At 28.2% G+C, this 21257-nt stretch overlaps 1 protein-coding gene across 1 annotated transcript in view; it reads left to right on the forward strand.

Annotated features, from left to right (window-relative positions):
- Positions 1-21257, forward strand: part of LOC123293240 (heterogeneous nuclear ribonucleoprotein L) — a 406564-nt gene that overhangs the window by 115580 nt on the left and 269727 nt on the right. Inside the window, exon 3 of the mRNA XM_044873989.1 lies at positions 8861-8946. Within this exon, the coding sequence (XP_044729924.1) occupies positions 8861-8946 (86 nt within the window). The remainder of the gene's footprint in view (positions 1-8860; positions 8947-21257) is intronic.

Here is a 21257-nt window from a genome sequence, read left to right on the forward strand (position 1 = left end):
AATATACATCTATGAAAAACTTCCGAAATCTGACATATTGTTGAAAGTGAATTCTCTTAAACCCTTTGCCATGGTTAAACAGACGGAGAATTCAAATCCACGGCGAAATGTATTTATATACCGTATCTTCATACACAACTTGCTATATGATAATGCTGCACAAGCTATATAAACTTACAATGTAAATTTCTTTAATAGTTGTGTGTAGGTTCCCGTTTTACTCGAATACTCGATATGAATTTTGTAAATGTATACGAATTAGAACAAATATAAATTCATTTGAATATATCTACTGTATGTAAATATACTCTGCAGCTTTATTACCTAAAATCGGTAAATCAACTTAAAAATATACTTTTAGTGAAATTAATGGACATTTACCCTTTCAATAATTTATCAAATAAAATAGAACTACATATGCGTATTTACAAAATAGAGGTTCCAATCTATTACCTTAATAAAAAAAGGGTCCTGCTCCCTATCTCCGTTGTTTTTTACGATCAATATTAATTATACCTACCGGTATTGAACTATATTATAAAAAAATTGAGGAAGTAAGTTTAAAACGTGCTACTAATAATTGTATTCTTTGTGTTATTCTCATAATTTAAGCACTCGAGCTTTTATTTTAAGTTTTTATTATACGACACATAAAAAGGATATTTTACTCCTGTCATCGTATTTCAAATCTAGGAAACGGTTATTTCTTTGAAGTCAAACATTTTTTTTAATAAATCATCTATGGAATTACTCTGTACCTAAATTGATATCGGACCCTATGGTCTAAGTGTGTCCCACCTCAGGACGGCCATTCTAACCTAACGTAACCTTCTATTAACGAAATGTCGCTCGATTCGCCTTGTTGGAAGGAGTAACACTGGATGTATTGCATCTGGAAAATAACAAATAAGCAGCCATATTGGTTTCCGAGATAACAAAATTCGGAATAAAATTATTGTGTGAGATCCAACTACACTATATAGTATATGCCATGTAATATATGTCTAATACCAATAGTTCTAGACCAATCAGGGAACATTAAAGAGATTAGATAATAGGTAAAAATTCAGCAAATTTATAATGTTTGGAGCTATTTTATATTTATTTAAATAAAATTAAAAAATAATTCAAAACTCATGTTTTTGTTTGTCATAAAATTGTTTTCTTTTTGCTCTTTCTCGATTACATAATTTTTTATTGTTGTTAGACTACACCAACAGTACGCCTGCATAAATTTTTGACTTGCTACAAATAATTTTATAAGTGGGCACTGGCTTTGTACAAAAAGTCTACTTAGAAAGATATTTTTCTTTTACAAACTTTTTTAATTATGATTAATCCTTTTTTTATTATTACCATATAGTTCAACGGTTAGAATCATATAATCATAGAGAATCATATAATTTTTACATTTTTACATGACAAAAAACAGTATACATTCAGTTGTATACAGTAATATATGACCATACTAACATCATTTTTTCATCCCATACATGATTGTGTAGTTTTATGAATACCTATGCGTCGGTAACGCGCATGCACTTAGCTTTGGCCATTTCACTAGTTGAACAACTAACTGTTGACGTGTTTTCAAAACATTACTTTGTTTTCATATTATACTTGAACGTAATATATAAGTTCTTCGATGTAGTACGTCGTATAGGTAAGATTTCTTTCCTGATTGCGCATTGCCTGATCCATTCCGCATTTTTTCCTTAGTATGTTGGCTTATTATATCAATTACGATGCTATTAACCTGTCCACACTCGTGTCCATGAAGCTTATAAGAAGGAGAACGATCGCTATAGAAAATATTGTCCCCGAAATATGGATAAAATAAGTGAGGCGCTGCGACCGCTAAGAAGTATCAATAAAGGCGGGCTGTTGTGCGCTAATTTGAAATGATATATCAATTTGTACATTATGCAACTAACTTCATCCACTTCGCAGATAATACTTCTTGATGACAGCGCGGCTGGTGGCTTAAAAATTAACTATAAATTCTACAAATTTTCAGGGACAGGTGCGCTAATGCTTTAGTACATAGCGATCTTTCTCCTTCTTTATAACCTTCATGCTCGTGTCAATCGTTCGATAATCTTTAGGCGCATGATGAGGGATTTTTCGCACATTCTGCGCACCCGTCAAATATTTTGCGCGTTAAATATTCTTTAATTTACAAGCACGAATTTGAATTAGTGATTAATTTTAGAACAAAAATCAAAATAACTATAATTATATTTATTATAATGTAAATATTTATTGAATTAATTATTTGCATATTAAAATGGCCATTTTATATAGAAAATAAATATACTTATAGGCTATGTACAATAAAATTATAATATAAATAAATTTAAAAAAGCGTTAATGAAATGAAAATGAAATGCTCCACTTACATAATTAACAGTTAATTAGTTATTCATGATTAGAAATTTTGAATTCCCAATTGTCTCAATTTATATTTACATATTTTAATCGTTTAAAAAAAATTATATATAAAAAAATTGCTCTTGGAATGCTGCTTCAGAATATATAATCGCTTCAGTTACATAATTAGTAGTTAATTATTTATTCATTATTAAAAAAATTTGGCGTTTTAAACGCCAAATTAGTTTGTCATTTAATTCCTTCTAACGCCATCTTGATTGTTTTTTAATATTAACGATTGAAGTATGTATATGTAAATGTAAATGGAGACAATCGGGGAAAAATTATTAATCATGAATAACTAATTAACTATTAATTGTTTAAGTGGAGCAATTGTATATTTTGAAAGAGAATTTCAGGAGCAATTTTTTGATATACAATTTTTTTTCAAATATTAATTTTTGTCGTTAACTTGTTTATGGATCTCTTACCAATTATGAGGATGGGCAAATTTTTAAACAACTTTGACAAGCAAGATCAAATTCAACTCTATTATGTTATGGCAACTGCAGAGGATGTGAAAAATAATTTTACTATCTATACTTTGTATATCTTACCATTAAATTAAAAGATCAAAGCTCTGTATAAATATGATATATTTTAATATTTTGTATAATTTAAATAAATTATACTTTAAAATGATATGATAATAATAGTTATAAAAAAAAACGAATTATATAATTAAATGAACATAATAACCGAGTTTTTTTTAAAAATCATTCATTCTATTCTATTTGATTACATTTTAAAATCAGATAAATAGTATTCATTTATGATGACACGCTTTTTCTATATAATCATGTAGTTGAAGGTAATTAATTATACCGCTATAAAACATTTAGACATGTACATTCCACAAGAAATAATTATAATATGTTTGATGGAATGGAAGTAGAATGAATATCAACATCAACCACTAACATGTCACATATGTACACCGTACAGCCGCACACTATGCATGTATTTATATGTTTATTCTAACGTGCATGCACTTGTTATTCGCTCCGAGCGTGAATTTCGTTTCCATGACAACGATACACTACTTTAATTATAGAATTAATGGATGCATATATAATTGTGTGGATTGCATTGAAAACTTACATTTAAAATTTAATATTCTTGTTTCACAAATTTAAATAAATAATTACGATAATTAACATTTGAAAAATAATATTTGTACAATTTGATTTCTTATTTTCACAATTTTTAATGCATTAAGTTTAATTAATTAGTGTTTTTCAATCATTTTAATTTGACAGTTTCTATATCATTAACATGTAAAGAATTGCAAATTAGTCATAACAGCCCACTTTATCTCCAAAATTTTTCACTTAAAGCGCTGGCATCGATTTTATTATCCCTACCATGACTACGCACACAACGAATACATATTAGTGTAAGACGGAGCGGCGCGGCGTACGAACGCCGAAAAATTGCTAACGAAAAGAACCTCTGACTATACTTTAGTTATTTAATCGAGGCCAACGTTTGAACTTGAAAGTGTGTTTTCGAGCCTAATAGTACAATTTAATTGATTCGAATTTATAACTTTTGCGAAATATAAGTTATATTAAATCAGAATTGAAAAATCGAACCACTTAAATTAAATTGTGTTATTAAAACGTACTTTGTTTTTTTTAAAATGTTGCCTCGGTGAAATAACTCAAGTAAAGTGATGAGCGTTGTCATTCTTCGTCTTGTGTCACTTAGCGATCAAAGCTGTGTACATACAATGGGTAGCAAAGCTCATTTTCACTTTTTTCTCTCATTTACTGTTTTGTATCATATAAGCATGAAAAAAACAATTGGTCACGAACAAACAACGGAACGCGGTTTTCACCTTAAAATTTGTCCCTCGTTTTCTAGTTCTATGTCTTTTGGAATTCAAAATCCTAAATAAAGAAGGCTGAATGAATTTTTTTTCTTAAATCTTCTTACTCGTAATTCTTGTTGGTTACTAAGAAAAGTATGATTAAGTAAATATCAAGATTCTTGCATGTAAAACCAAGACTAACGTGCAGTTTTTCATCAATACCTCGTAGAAGTTATATTGAAAAGTTGTATCAATCAAATTGAATTTAAAGACTTCTTTAATAAATTTGTATGAGGGGATCATTAGACTTTGTGACTAATTCTGAATTCAGGGTACCTGCTACTCAACTTTTGATTTTGATAGAAGATTTATAAAAAATAATTCCCGCCACATTGAAGAGAGCTCTCAAAAATCGAAGCTCTCGTTCCTTTATTAATTACACGAAAATCTCGAGATATTAAGGGTACAAATCAAATACTCTCTCTCATTTGTTCCATCGAATGCAATGCTCCTACTTTTTCAGTTCGCCAAAGCTGTTATCACTCTAGACTGTAATTTTTTCTGGTATATTTAATATATTTTCATAAAAAGAAGAGAGTAGCGGATCTCAATCGAACAAATTTCAAGCTCGAACATAGTTTTTTTTTATATAGAAATAATGCTAGTTTTGTTAGATAAAATTTTCGTCATTTGTACGCCGCTTCATGCTACACTAATAGAATAATATTCTTTATTTATTTTTATTTGTCATTATTTTCATGTTACAAACTCATTTATTCAACACGAAATTAGGAAAACAACACCAGACATTTGTGTAAATAAGTTTTTAAAAAATGTTTAAAAGTAATTACAAACATGTAAATGTCGGTACATATTGGTTTAAGATCATATAATCATCATATAGAATACCGTACACACAGTATATCTCGTTGATATCGTTAAGACTTTTCATAAAATAAATCCACGTTGTAAATTCATGGCTCATAGTATTAATCTATAGAAATTTTTTGCGAATTGTCGTAGGAAATGAAGCTATTGCTTTTGTACTGATGGTGGAATTTTGGAAATATAGTAGGTAGGATCGATGAACATTTTAAGAAATTTTTTCAAAATTTCCACCATCAGTACAAAAGCAATAGCTCCATTTCCTACGACAATTCGTTAAAAATTTGTATGTATATACAAATGTATGTATATACAAACGCATCTATACGTTTGTGTCTGTAAACGCACTAGCGGTTGCAATTTAAGTCCGATTTGAATAAAATTTGGTAAAATTTGGTGTATTAAGTAGGGTTTTGGTATTGGAAAGGTCAAGCTCGTTAATGAGCAAAATCGTCCGATAAACATGTAGCGGGGGGCTTTGAATTTTTTTCCAAATAACAAATATTTTTGTATTTTTTAATCAGTTTTAAGCAAAAAAGAACTCCTGTGATTTTTTCTCTATACGCTTAGTTGTTGAAATAAAATTTCGTGAAAAATAAAAATGCAATATTCGATTGTTAGAATAAGGTGTTATATGTTCAATCTCTGAGGAAATTCGCTGCTTAGCTAACGCAGCTCCTGCGCCATTTTTTTTTTTTTTTTTATTAGAGGAATAGGCTCCGTTTGAATAATACACAGAAAAATTTACAAGTGGCAAAAACTCGCCACATTTGCATAAAATATTGTTATATTACTTTTATCATTGTGTTGAATGTCTTTCAAAATAGGCTAATTGTAAATTCGACTTATTCGTTAACAATAACTGATATTGCAACGTGAAGTACTTACTGATACCAGTACTGAGCTGGTACTGTCATCACTATAAAAAAATGTGAAGGCCAAACGTAATAGTCACTCCTTTTATTTTAAATCGTGTACTTCATTTTAATATTGTATGTTACATTTAATTAGAATGATTTTGTTATGAAAAATTGAATTATATACGTCAAAAGTATAATATAACAGCAAACAGTTATTTGTCTGATGACTTCCGACTCCAAACAAAGTCGACAAGGAATCTAAAAACATCAGTTAATGATGACATTCTGCAAATTTAAAAGGGTTTATGCTCAGGTCAAAAATTAGTTTGTCTTCGAAGAATAATTTTTCTGAGTAACCAATATGACAGCTCTGTACTTCTTTGGTGAATGCATATCAACTACTTAGTAAAAATGTTATCCCATAAATTTGGTTAAGTTTTAATTACAAAAAAAATAGATTTTTATAAAATAAAATTAGGTTTATTTCTCGTAAAATTAATAGAGGCTAGGCTGAGTTGGAGTGCTTGGTCGACAGTGTGATTCTCACTTGGAGACTTGAATAAACTTTGCTACTTTGCTATTTTGTATGTAAGTCAATATCTATCAACAATCGTCACTATATCTCTGATATTGACGACTTTTAATTATACATTTAATTGTAGGCTGGCTGTATATTGTGACATCTCTGAATGGACTGTCGCTGTTGCTTATGAGCCTACTTACCTCCCTTTTTTGGAGGTTTCCGCCTGCAGTATATGATGATCGTTCTTTAGACTAAATTATCCTTGAATGAATAGCATGTCTAAGCAAAATAAGCGCTACGAATTTTTTTTATCTGTTCTAGCAAGAATATTTTAATTAAGGTAATTTCGATATGAAGTCAGTTTCACTTGAAAATTGTTCCATACCAAAAAAAAATAAGCATTTTCTGTTTCTTGAACCAGTTGAAGAAGTAACCATTAACGAGAAAATAACTGTAAATTTTAATTGGAGAAATAAAGTGAACATAAAAAAGAACGAAATTCTATTAATCTTCTCTTGTAATCATGTACTCATTATTTCCTCATTTAAAAGAGTCATAAAAGTAAATAATAAAAACTGATGAAAATTTAGTTCATACTAGAACGAAGCGAGATAAACGTAATCTGGTTATCGTCAATGTATTGTATACAATGAGTAGGTAGTGTTATTTGATTCTTTTATGTAATATAAAAAGCTGTCAACTTTCACATAAAAAAATCATCACACCATGATTTGAAATCATGTAATGTCGTTAAATCGAATACAGATATAAATTCAAAATGTTTCTTTTTTCACAAATTCATTTATCTTATCGTAATAATGTTTACTAGCAGAGTTGTTGAACCGGAAATTTGTTGAAAAGGCTCTAAAAAATCGATAATAAGTCATTTCAGATATAGATGCACTACACTACTTTTCCAGTAATGATTTGATCGTAAAAATCTCAACTTTACACTTTTATACATAGATTTGAAAAAGTGGGAAAAAGTTATATCTTTGTCATCGTAACTTTGACATAATATGAAGGTGTTGGCTTTTTGGTCCAACTGCCATAAAAATAAATAACATTTTTTAACCATACAGAGGAGAGTTTCCTCTATCGAACAGCCAATTGTTCCATTTCTAGATTGTCCAAAAAATATTAATAATGAATCTCGAAATGATGATCGTTCGCCATTTAAATTGTATCCTTTTTTAGATTTCCTAATAAAAAATCTATTTTCCGATAGCTAATAACGCCAAACAATGTTTTGGTGTGTAGTTTCTGCAAATGCCTTAAATTGTAAATAGTGTTTGCTTAAAATTAACATGTCGGAAAATTTTGTGATTAATCTAGTAGTGTTGCAATTCAAATGGTGGAACGATATAACCAAACCTGTTATTTGAAGAATATTTTTACTTTTTGTTTTTGTTTACTTTTAATCATGCATACTATATTTATTTACATCATGGTCTCTCGATTATAATTGATGTTTTTAATATGATACATACAGGCGTAAACTAAATATTGACAATATCTTGTCTAGTAATCTTAATTAAAGAAAATTGAAAAAAATACACTCGATTCAGGACTCGAACCCGGACTTCTTGGATTCAAGTCAAGCGCCCTACCAATTTTTTTCAATTCTCTTTAATTAAAATTACTAGACAAGATATTTGTCAATATTTAGTTTACGTCTGTATGTATCATATTAAAAACATCAATTATAATCGAGAGATTATGATGTAAATAAATATCGTATGTATGATTAAAAGTAAACAAAAACAAAAAGTAATAATAATAAATAAGTGGATAAACAAAGTAAAATTTCAATGAGTTGAAAAAATTGCACTCTGTGTCTAGAACTAGCCTAATTGGTAGGGTGTTGAATAGCCTGGTTCGAGTGTATTTTTTTCAATTCTCTTTAATGAAGAATATTTATTGTTAAAATTCTCAGAATAATCGACGATTACTATTAATAATAATAGTGATATGAAGACTATTTGCATTCGTTATTATGTAAGAAAATCGCAAAATTATCTATCAAAAAGTTGAATTAGTCTATGAAAAGGGCAAATAAATAAAAAGCCTAAACTCAAATTCAAAATTGTATTTAAATAATAAATGTTTTATAGGGGTTTCATTTTATACATATTAAAGAAGCAAAAATTACATATTTTTATACAAATAAAGTTTTATTGCATTTTTGGTTACGTTTTTTAAACGATTAGAAACGAAGGTTATACTCTCCATTAAGAGGCTTATCTGCTTGTTTTTTTTAAATTTTGTATGTGTATGTTTTAAAAATTATTTAATTCAAATAATAATATCTAAATAGTTTTTAATATATATTTTCTTTTTTTGTTGCAGGAAGTTTTACACACAATCTGCCAATCAAGTGGTCAAGTTTTACGAATTGTGATTTTCAAAAAGAATGGAGTACAAGCTATGGTTGAATATCCTTTAATACTGATTTACATAAATAAAATTGATTTTTTAACATAAATAACATCTGTAAGTAATGCAAATAATGTGAAACCAAATTCTTTTTTTGCTAATTTTGTTTAAATATTTGATAATGAATATTTTCCATTTCACGGAAATAAATATCTGCCAAAAACTTACTCACTTAAAAGTGAGTAGTAAAATAAGTACGGTCAAGATTCTTCTGTTAATTCTCTGAATTGCAATTTGTTGTAGTTTTTTGAGTACGATTTTTATCAAAACTACATGGTATAATTTTCGTCTGAAGTCAAAAGCATAATGCTTTCGGTTAAAAGTCTCTTTGAATCATTCCCTTAAAAAATCTGAGGGAGTAATGAATCTGAAATTTCAATCCATACATGATAATTCACATCGCAAACGATGATAATATAAATCTGAATACCAGACAGACATACACGTATAAGGTGAGGCTTACTTTTGTTCGTTTTTAAATGGTACGGTTATTTCGGTTCTCGGAGATTGGAACTCTAAGGTTGACTTTCAAGCGACAGAAATTTATTTTTCTATTCTTAGTAAACGATTCGAGTTGACACTGGATTAATATTGGAAAATATATTCAAAATTTACTCGCAACAAAACTTTGTTTGTCAAATTAGTTAAAACGTAACATAGAAAATTTGTAATCTGTCGTAAACTATCCAGAGAAAATAACGCTTTGAAGGGTTCATTTAAAGTGAATAAGTGAAGTTCATACCTAGCAGAGGCACCATTTAAAATACTCTGAAAATTTGGTTGTTAATATTACTATATAAAAATATAATTTAAAATTTAAAATTTAAAATTACGTTACCTTTTGTAAAAAAAAACAGTTATGTCAATGAATTTAACAGCTGATCGAATTTGACAGTTAATTTGTAGTCAACTGAGTTTTTAAAAAAGTTTTTTTTGCTTTTTATTTATTTTTAATACGTGTTAAAATAGGCCAATAAAATTTAATATTTTGTCAAAGTTTTTCGTACCATTAGTTGTATAATAAACAATTAAAAAATTATAATTGAAATATACACGAAATATATCCACTATAATATTAAGATTGTTTGAAAATGTCTTTAACCAAGACAAAACATATGTTACAATAGATTTTTATTAAAAAATTTTAATATTATAATGGATTATTAGGAAAGGAAAATTCAAAATATATTACTTAAAGCATAAAGTAAAGCTCGACACAATCGAAAGTACAAAATGATTGCTGATATGACTGAACAGTTTCCCGTCTCGATACACTGCTATACTACTTTAAAAGGAACTAAAAGATCCCCCAAGCTGGTGTTCGCAGTGTAAGTTAAGTAATATATTAAGGTCAAAGGAATTGAAACTATTATGGATTCAACTATTTAATTCAGTCGATTGTTATTTTCACTTGTTTTTCATTATCCGGAACATGATGTATAATCAATTTTTTTTTCGAAGAAAAAATAATAAGTTTATTGATATTCTTATAAATCGTTCCGTACCGCAGATTAATGACAAAGTTGTAAAAGAAACAGTTAAAAAACTATAATAAAAGCAATGAACTTTAGTCAGTATTTTATTTGATTTTTATGTTACACATGTGAGTCATTGATATAAGTTTCAAAAAAAATAATGTATTACTTTTATAGTTTAAGATCTCAAAACTTTGATTCTAGTGTATTGTATTATCAAGTTTGTCGGCTATTAGTTACATTTTACAACTAAGTATACATTATTTGATGGTAAATACGTCTAAAGCTTAAAAAATAATACCCAAAGATGATTATAACTATAATAATAAAAAATTGATCGTAAAACTTTTAATACTGTTTTTATATGATAAGAAAATAAATCAAAATGACTGATTTCAAGTCTTAGATAAGAGGATATAATTTAATTTTAATTTTAAACAAGAAAGTTAATGCGAATGTATAAGGGTCGATCTCTATTAAAAGTAATTTTATGAATTTGAAATATTTTTAGAACGCAAAAATGGCAAAGCTATCATTTCGTGTCTTTAAAATGTGAGCTGTGATTTATTCACATGCACATAGATAATAAAATTTTTTTCATTTTAAAATCTAGAAAGTTGAAACTATAACAATAGAATGTTATGTATTACACAATTTAATATCCCCGTACCTACGTTAATATATAATTTGATACCTCCCACATCTGCTATCAATAACAGAACGCCCTGTATATAATCTATCATAAAAGAGCAACAGAGAACCTGTTCTTCTTAACTTTTTAAAATCAAGTATTCAAAGGCTAAATACAAATATTTATGAAAATACCCTCCATTGCCTTTGCTGTTATATATAATTACCTATGTTAATATATGATTTGATACCTCCCACATCTAAATGTCACTGTATTGGTGAAATAGTTTTATAAATATGTTTGTATTTTTTTTCTTTATAAATAAAGACGACAAAATATTATTTTTAGTTTTCGCTACCTAATTAAATTAATTTACAATCAATTATTGTTTTATGATAGTCCCCTCTATATTCTAAAGTGACACCTACTAATTTAATGAATTTGATAGGTTTGTGAATTCATAAATCATTCTATTTTTCCCTTAGTCACATTTCCCGAATCAGGCTTCGAATTGCAATTTGGTAAAGAACTTTTCCATTTGTCTTGATAAGCTTAATTTATTGGTATAATTTTCTGCTATCAATAACAGAACACCCTGTATACTGAAACCAAAACCAATTTTTGAGCTTTTATCGTTTTTCAGGCAAACCAAAATTTATTTTCACAAAACCTCTATATTTACAAAGAATATTCGTAGATCCCTGCCTGGCAATATCATTTTTTAACATGTCAATTTGAGTGAAAATATTTTTTATGAACACATTTTCACTAAAGACGAAATAAAAAAAAACATTGTTTAACATCTACTTGAATCATGACCTTATTTTTTTTCTTTGTTGATAAAATTTCTTTTTCTCTATTCATCCTGAATGATTCGCATTTGAAGTAAACCTATTTTTATTATTTAACATTCGAATTGTTTTTCGTGTGAAAGTGTACAATCGGTATGTTTTTTACCACCGAGGTTGTGTTTTATTATTTATAGGTTTTTTTTACGTAATATAACATCTTCCTTCATTCTGATCTTTGCAAATTCTCTACACTTTTTGTGCCATGCAAAATTCAAGATACGAAACGGTGTTGTCAGAAAAATAATAAAATTGAACTATTACTAGTGTTATCGAAATGAAATAAAAATTTACAGTCAAAATGCATATAAAAAGATGTTGGTTAATGAAAAATAGAGAAAGACTTCATTATTATTATGCATAGTAACAAAAAAGTCACTGGGAGGATTCTTAGGACTAGATTGTCTTGCCTCCCGGTACAGGTCTACCAAAACTACCGTAGTGAATGGATTCCCAGCTTGATCTTTTCTTCTTTCTATCAAATTTTAGATTATGACGTCTTGTAGTTTTACGCTATTTAATATTCATGTTAGAGTGTTTTATTCAACCATAGATCCATAATGGATTCGCGTATTTTTTTTATAGTAAACAAATCTGTAAGTCATGCAGAACAAAGAATATTTAAAGCAGAATTCAAAGCCTCATACCAACGTGGTAACGTTCTATCTTTTATGTTTTCGGAGAGAACTTCCAGAAATTAAATTACGTAATATAGTGCCCCGATGTTTTTTTTCTCCGAAACTGTGCAAGATAGAAGGTTTCCAGTTGATTATAATAAAGGGGCGAACAGAGAGTTTATTTATTTATTGAAAAATTGAACGTAATTTTTTTCACCTCCTTAATATTGTCCGATATTTTTAATATTTAATTGGGTATTTCTAGTACAGCGTACGCAATACCGCGGACAATCTTTACAGTTTTCAAAATCAATGTATTCTGAAACTTAAAGTTTTCAATTTTGAGGGAGATTAAAATTGTTTCCCCTGACTCGATTACAATAGCTTCTGTTTATTGTTTTTTTCAAAACGGGAATATAAGTTTTACACAAAGAGAAAATATTAAAATGGGGTAATCAGTACGATATTCCCCTTCATACTGGTCAGAGATAATAGAACAGCAAGAATATTTTACAATTAAAACAGAAGAGAAGAATCCGATACAATGGAAAAACTTGAAATACGTTATATTATAATAAAACATCAAAGTAAAATCGAATAACAGATTAAGATTCGCAAATAAGTCATGTAACCATACAGGATAAAAAATTGTCAATAAATCTTTTTTGATGTGTGTCCATCGTACTAACATTCCGATCTTTTTGCAATAGGGGAGAATTTAACAAGATGGATTAGATTGAAAATAACATACACACTCACATGTTTCATCTGTTAATTACTCAACTTCCTATTGACATAAATTGATGTTTAATGTATCACTAATACTAAACTTGTACATGTGCCTAGAAAATCACTAAAACCATAACAAAACCTACTCTTGATTTAAGTACCATGTATGTTCACCACTCTCTCCCCGATGTCTGGTTTTAAATAAAAGGTTTTAAACAGAAATAGATGATATACGATTGACGTTATTAATACTCATGTTATTTATTGTTGATTTGAAATCTGTATGTTTTTCTCAACTTCTTAGTAAAATATCTTAAAAACTAACAGTTTTTGGGCTTATGACCATTGGAACTTTTAGTTTACTCCTGAAGTACTTATATGTCCTTTATTTTCAAAAAGTTTGATTTGAATGTGATTATCTTTCTCTTTAATTTCACAATTGTCTTAAATGGACCCTTTCTTGAGAAGTAACGCCCATTAAAAAGTAAATGGTTTAGCGCCTGTACGGAGGTAGAATTCATAAACATACTTTATCAATTTCGAGTGATTACTTGCTGTGCCTTGACAAGTTGTAATTCCTTTAAAGAATAGTTGTATAAATATGGGTAATTTAATTTTAAAAATAGCAATTATCGAAAATTTCATCACAGGTAAATAATTGTCGTGTAAATTTCATAGAGATGAAATATATTCACTTAAGATTTTAAGCATGAGTTTAAAAAAAACTGTTTGTATGTACTTTTGCCACCTACGCTTAGCTAGTGAACAAGTTCTACTAAGAATTTCAGACAAAAGTAAAATGAGGGTACGATATTTTTTACAAACTAATTTTGGGGAAGGACAAGATTGTCCATTTGACGTATTTAAGTTTAACATTTTTCTTACTTTATTTCCCTTCAATACCTAGAAAGGAAATAAAGTAAGAAAACGTAAATTTAAAAACGTCAAATGGACAATCTTGTTAATTTAAAAATCGATTATTTTCTTTTTCAATCCTAAAAGTAGTCTTGAACTCATCCTAATCCGGAGTTGAAATGTAAGCGCTACATTTATAATGTACCTACATACGAAAGTAATAAAGTTCCTACCAGGTGCTCACGACACTTTTTTTAATTATATTTCAATTTTGTAGATAGTATTTTGTTATTATTCTCAACAATTATGTATGTATTACATTATTTTTCACAATTTTTAACTTGTGTATTGTTATTACAAATATTGTAAACATATTTGTAAACTAATGGCTTTGATTTTTGCTTTTAAACGAAACATCTTGTAGATTATCCTATACAAAAAAATAAAAGTTGCAATATATGTTATAGTTTTACATAATCTAATGTTTATATTATAAAATTTCATAACAAAAATAAAGAATTATCTCATCAAAATATTACACAACAAACTTATTATGTACATCTGGTTAAGTTTTTGGCGATCAGCCAATGTTAACTTTTATAACAACATAATACTCCACTCAAAGTAGGATACATTAACGAAGTAAAAGGAATAGCGAATACCACTTAGTAGTAGTTTGCTTAGTTGTAGTTGTTTTTTACTTCGAAGAAACATATTCTTATGCGCAAAAAAAGAAAACGGTCATTTCGAAAAAATTACTATCTTAAATCTATTCTCCATATTTGTTTTTGCCATTTACCCAAAAAGTGTGCATTTTAAACAAACCAGAATCCAAAGATGTAAAGCGGGAAGTTTATTAAGTTGGTATATCGATATCTCGTATAAAGTTAAGAAATACGAGACATACATATTTAAGTCTGTTTTGAACGAAAGTACTAAAGGCTTGATAGGTAATTTTACGCTCTACTATTCTTAAATCAGAGTAAATTCAGCTATTTTGAGTGGAGTATAGACTTTTTTAATGTTTCTGGTATATTCTGTATAGTATAGTAATTTCAACAGGTGATCTTATATTTTTTGATGGTTCATTTTTATAGTCATCATTTTATAGTGTATGTAATTACTATTTGTAATAATATGTTAAAATTTCATATTTCATTTCATGAAATAAGTATTTCATTTATTTTATGAATAATCATTTACACATAGTGATGAGCCTTATGGATTCTAACTGATAAACTTTTTGTTATCAGAGTTATTTAGATGACAACATGATGAAATCAAAATTAAAATCGGTTGATAAACATAAAAGATAGAAGCAATTAAATAATTTTTTCTGGCAAAACAACTTTTGATATGTAGTCTCTATGGCAATTTCAGGTAATGACGTCATAAAGTGTCATTTTTTTTTCTTTCTATTTGTACATTTAAATCATTTAAATCCATATTGTCGTCGTTTTGATGTTATCCAAAAAGATTAATTAATAAAAATAACTGTATTTTGTTATTTACCAGAAAAGAAATTAAAGTTACATTACAAATTTTTTTCTTCACATGAATTAGTTATCAAAGTTAGGTTAATGCAAACGACCTTCAATTATTTATGGTACATCAAAGATTGAAAATTGATGAATTTTTAGAGGGAGAAAACGTTTTGTTTTAAGAAACCTCTTGTATGAAATACGTCGTCTGTTTTTCTATAAAGACTATTTTTGTTCAAACTGAATAAAGGGACGCACTAAAAGCTAAATGTTAGCTATGAATTATTGTCTTAGCTATTCGGTTTACAAAAAAATGTTTAGAAATAAAAATATTTTCGTTAATTATGAATCAGGGCGAGGTTTAAAATGAATCTGAAAATTTCAATTCGAATTCAATACTGAAGCATTTTCCTCGATTAAACTTAATTTTGGAGTTTCACGTATATTTCAAGTTAAAGTAAACACACGGTATACTATATTTAATCAGTATATAATATATTTGAAATACATTGAAATGCAATATGTTTATCCTTTTCCGATTAAATCCACAAGATAGCTCAACTGAAATTGATAAATCAATTTCAGATGAAAAACGGGTTATAACAGATTTTGTTGAACAGATTCTATGGTCACGAAAATATGCGAAAGTACCATCAAATATTCGCCGATCGTAAGAAATAGATTAAAAAGAACCATTTTCTTTTTAAAAATAGAAGGTAGGTGTGTTATACTTGGAAAGAGTAACAAAGGCGGAAGTTTTTGAGTGCTTTATCATTACAATAATTGGACCTCTTTTTTTCCCGACTGTCAAGGAGTATATTTGTGTGTTTTCTTTATTATCTCGCATCTTTCAAACGACTGAATGAATTTCAACATTTTAGATATCATTGTATTTGTCTTAAAAACCCAAGCGTTTGAAAAAACTAAACAAAATTAACAATCGTGTAGGGTATCAAAATAAAGGAAATTAAAATGGGAATAATAACAAATTGGTTTAATAGTCTTAAAATAGTATAATAAGTGCAGGGTTTTTCAATGATTTCACACTAAAAAGTCCAAAATAACCCGACTGCGTTAAATAAAATCTGAAAAGAGAGAAACAAGTCAGTAGTTTACATAGCGTATTTAACAGTCCCATTAAAACCTAGACCGGCTCAAATCTTCCCAATAATGCCCCCCCCCCCACTGTTAAAGTCGCTATGTAAATTGGACTTGTTTCTTTCTTTTTAGATTTTATTTAATGCAGTCGGGTTTTTCATTTTTTTTAATTATTTACTTTTTTACATATCCCCGAAGCATTTTATAAATGTATCATGTGTAAGAACAATAATGCATTATCAACGTTTTCTTTATATACAGGGTACTTATTGTTATTCATCCTAATTTTTCGATCGATTTAATATAATGACCCTACTACTATAGTGTTCACAATAATCCTTGAACACATGTAAATGGAATGGAGACAGACGGTACTTGAATATATAACACTTACAAATACACTCGCACATAATGTCTATAAATAAGGAGTTAGATACAATTCACATGTGGTTTTAATCACAAGCGCGTTACTAAACGAAAACAAACCGCGTTGGATATGATTCTCAGAAATCAGATACTTTTTAATTACGAAAATTCAATTTCTTGAATATCAAAAGCTATTTGCTTCAGCTTTGCTAAGTTTTACTAAAAGTAACCGATAAACTATAAAATTTGTGTTTTTTCTGAAAAAGTTTACCGCGTTATGCCTAGGCTAGCGGATTCGATTCCCGAACAATGGGCTCTATAGTCTGTGTCCTTCGTGGACAGCCAATATAACCTAAACTAACCTATATTGTTTTAATTTCGTGAATCTTTGGTCGATTCGCTGTGAAATGCAAATTTCTGTAAAAATTTGCATTTGGAGTAGCTTTTGGGCGTAAATAAAACTTTTAGACGTCGTATAACATAATCATAATACCAATTTCAAAAAAAAATATTTGGTTTTGATTTTTGATATGAAAACCATAACTTTTTATTTGAAAGTTAATAAGTATATGAATATGCTATCACATGCTTCTTCATTCAATAGTTCATAAATTCTACTTCAAGCATAGTACAACATATTACCAACCATTTACTTTGTCCCAGCATTTATTAAATAATAACATTGACATACAATGCCGCTGTGACGAAACGGCACGTGCCATAAAAATTTTTAATGATTGATTATTTTCATTTTTATGTGAAAATATTACATATTTTATGTCTTCGCGTTTGTTTGCATTTTAAATTAAAATTTTAATGAACATTCATTTAAACTGTTTTAATTTTAAATTTTATTTATTTCACTCATTTATTATCGAATTTTTATTGCTAATTAAAATTTTTTGAATTTTTTATAAAATGGTGTAAGTTACTCACTTGATCTCTGTATACAAGTGTGGTAAAATAATACGGAATATTCATGTATTTTTTTATATTTTTATTTCATTGTTTACACCGTTATAACATAGTAAAAAATATAAATTCTGTTTAAAAATGCTGCAATTAAGTGTAAAAAAATATTTAAAATTGATTATTTTTTGGATATGTTTAAATGCAGTTCTTTTAGCGCTCTTTGTTGATGACGTATTAATATGTGATCTGTCAGTTTTTGACAGATCAATGTACTTTTATTACATGTGTTATACCCACGGATGTAGTAATTATAGTATATATTCATGATAATATCATACAAAATATTAGTAATTAATATCATACAGTATGTGAACAAGTCTGACAAGCCCATGAAAGTAATAACATTATATATAACCTCTTATGACATGCCACATAATATGATGTCACACCCGTTTTAAAATTTGAATTTCCGTTTTAGAAATTTCAATTTCTCTCACTGAATTTGTACTTTTATAAATTACTTTTAAGTAATTAAAAATATATTAATAACTAAAATAATGTTTTAGTTTAAATGTACAGCCATTAAAGTTATAGAAAAACAAAATATTTGAACCAAATTAAAATTTCATGAATATTCCCTATTGATTCATTTATTTTCATATTCCACAAAAATTGCCATCTGATAGCAGAATTTATATCAATTTAACGATCGATTTGGATTTGCAATAATTCTCCTAAAAATATACGGAGTAATGTTATAATCAATCGTAACTAATAGGTAAGATACATGCGAAAGAATCTCTATCAGTCTGTCTGTATGTCTGTTGCATTTCCACGCCTAAACCGCTAAAAAAATTTTCATGAACTTCGATATAGAAAACAGCTAGGACCTGGAAAGGTTACTTTTTATTGCGGTAATAAAACTTGAAATTTGTGAAATGGGGGGTGAAAGTTTTTATAGGTCATAACATATAAATGTCTTATAGTTTCTCTGATAATAGTTTCGATTAGTACTCATAGATGTCGTTATATATAAACACATAAATAAAGAGATGATGACCGTGACTTTGTCTGCGTAGAATAAGTATTTTGAGAAGCTAATTTCTTCTCTAAGCTTTCACCAATTGACTTACTTAGAAGTATTTATTCTATGTAGACGAACTCACGATCATTAGTTGCTTCCTTCGCTATATATATACAGTGCAACCTTAATATAACGAACCTCAATATAACGATTTCCTCGATTTAACGAATTTTTCGTAATCCCCTTGAATTGTCCATAAGAGTCAATATAAAATATACCTCTACATTACGAATATTCTTTGCGTACAACCTCTATATAACGAATTTTCAACTATCAAGAAATAGTATAAATACATAGCAAATACATATACATATGTAGTAATTTGATAAAAATGTGTTATCATTTATTAGTATAAGTACGTAATACATATTGAGGTGAATAAAACTATTCTTTTACCTCTTTATAACGAATTTTAGACCAATCTAACCTCAACATAACGAACCTCAGTTCAACGAATTACTTGATATAACGAATATTTACTGGTTCCCTTCAGATTCGTTATATCGAGGTTGCACTGTATCTCTAATCAATAAAGATTTTTACAAAAAATAGTATCCAACACTAGAAGCCCTTTTTGCCGGGAATATCCCCATGGTAATAGCAAGTTTGTGTTTATGATAAAGTTGTTTTGTTTTAGTATTCATATAATTTTAATCTTTTGAGAAACAATTGATTTATAACTATCCAAAACGATCTCGAGCAGGAACTAGGACCAAATAATAAATTTCCACATAAATCACCATTGTATCGAATTGACCTGTCTAATATCGTAAAATGGAAAAAAGCTAAAAGAGGTATTTATAAATGGTGGGCATTCAAGCGTTTTGAATTATGACGGTAGAATACACAACGCAATTTCTGTTTATATAGAGGTAAAAATTAGTTACATTTAAAAAAAACTAATCAGTTCACACATTTAGAATTTTGTTTATAAGATAATTTTCTTCAAATCAAGCATTTAAATTCTAGAACGAAATCATGATGGCGTGTCTTATGGTCTATTAGAAAATCCATATTTTCGAAAATTGAAATTAAATAATTTATGTCTTTATTTATGAATCAATCGTTTAATTTTTATTTACCCCAGGCATTTTCTTGTTAATTTTCAAGTTGGTTTAAATAATATTATTTAATTGTTAAAGATTTTAAGCATTAGGAATTAAATATAATACGATTAGTAGAAAATACAATGCGTCTCAAAAACGTTTACTTTAAATAATCATCTTTTTCGTAAGGTTTGGAAATTAATTTTTTACTTTCTGATATGATGTTTTGAAAAATTTATAATGAGAAAATTGTAGAAAATCGTTTGTTCTAGAATTATTTTTTTATAAATTGCTTATTTACCGGCGAGTATGACCTTAAGAATTAACACTAAATTTTAACTTAATTTGAATTTATTTCTTTAGTAACGCTAATATCATCATTGTGCTTATTCGACAATCCAGCTTATAAGATTTTATCTACTGATTTAAATTGGAACACTTTATAAGATCACTTTAGACATAAAATATTGTATGGATGCATGACCCCAGCGGGGGAAACATGTAGCCAAAATTCTTTTGGAAATGTTGGCTTAAAATGGTCTTCTAGTAAGTGATTTTAACATTGAATACGAATCCTATGTTTGATTACACGAATTTTGACACGTACGTCGAAAATCGTGCCATATGACCGAAAATTCCTACAAAAAAAATAAAGAGACCTAGGTATTTATCGTCCAACCAGTGCTACAGGGGATTTTTTCTTGGCCAAAAGTAGCATGATTTTCAGAATACGTGATCGAATCCGTGCAAAGCGACACCGGATTCGTATTCAGCGACTAAAAACGCCTTCTAGACGACAATTTTACGCTATCGCGGAGGTGCCTTATGCCCTCCAAATAGTAAAACAGTGAGTGTTTATTAAACAATTACTAGGTTTTAACTCTAGCTCTTAAAACTAGATTTAATTTCATTTTTATTTAAAAGTGTATTATTCCTGCTATAGCTGTAAGAACTGTTCCCACACCCATTATGATCTGATGACTGCAAACAATATAAAAATGGCAGACGATGCTAATCTACATTCCGTTTTGAGGAATCTATAAGTCTTTGTTTATATGTAAATAACCAGATTAGATATTTTTAGACCTATACATTTTTTGGAATTTGGAAACATTTGTTAGGAAAGAGAATTACTCATTATTTAAACGAAAACTACACAATACCATAA

This window comes from Chrysoperla carnea, chromosome 2 (assembly GCF_905475395.1).
Source record: "Chrysoperla carnea chromosome 2, inChrCarn1.1, whole genome shotgun sequence".
In the NCBI taxonomy this organism is placed as follows: domain Eukaryota; kingdom Metazoa; phylum Arthropoda; class Insecta; order Neuroptera; family Chrysopidae; genus Chrysoperla; species Chrysoperla carnea.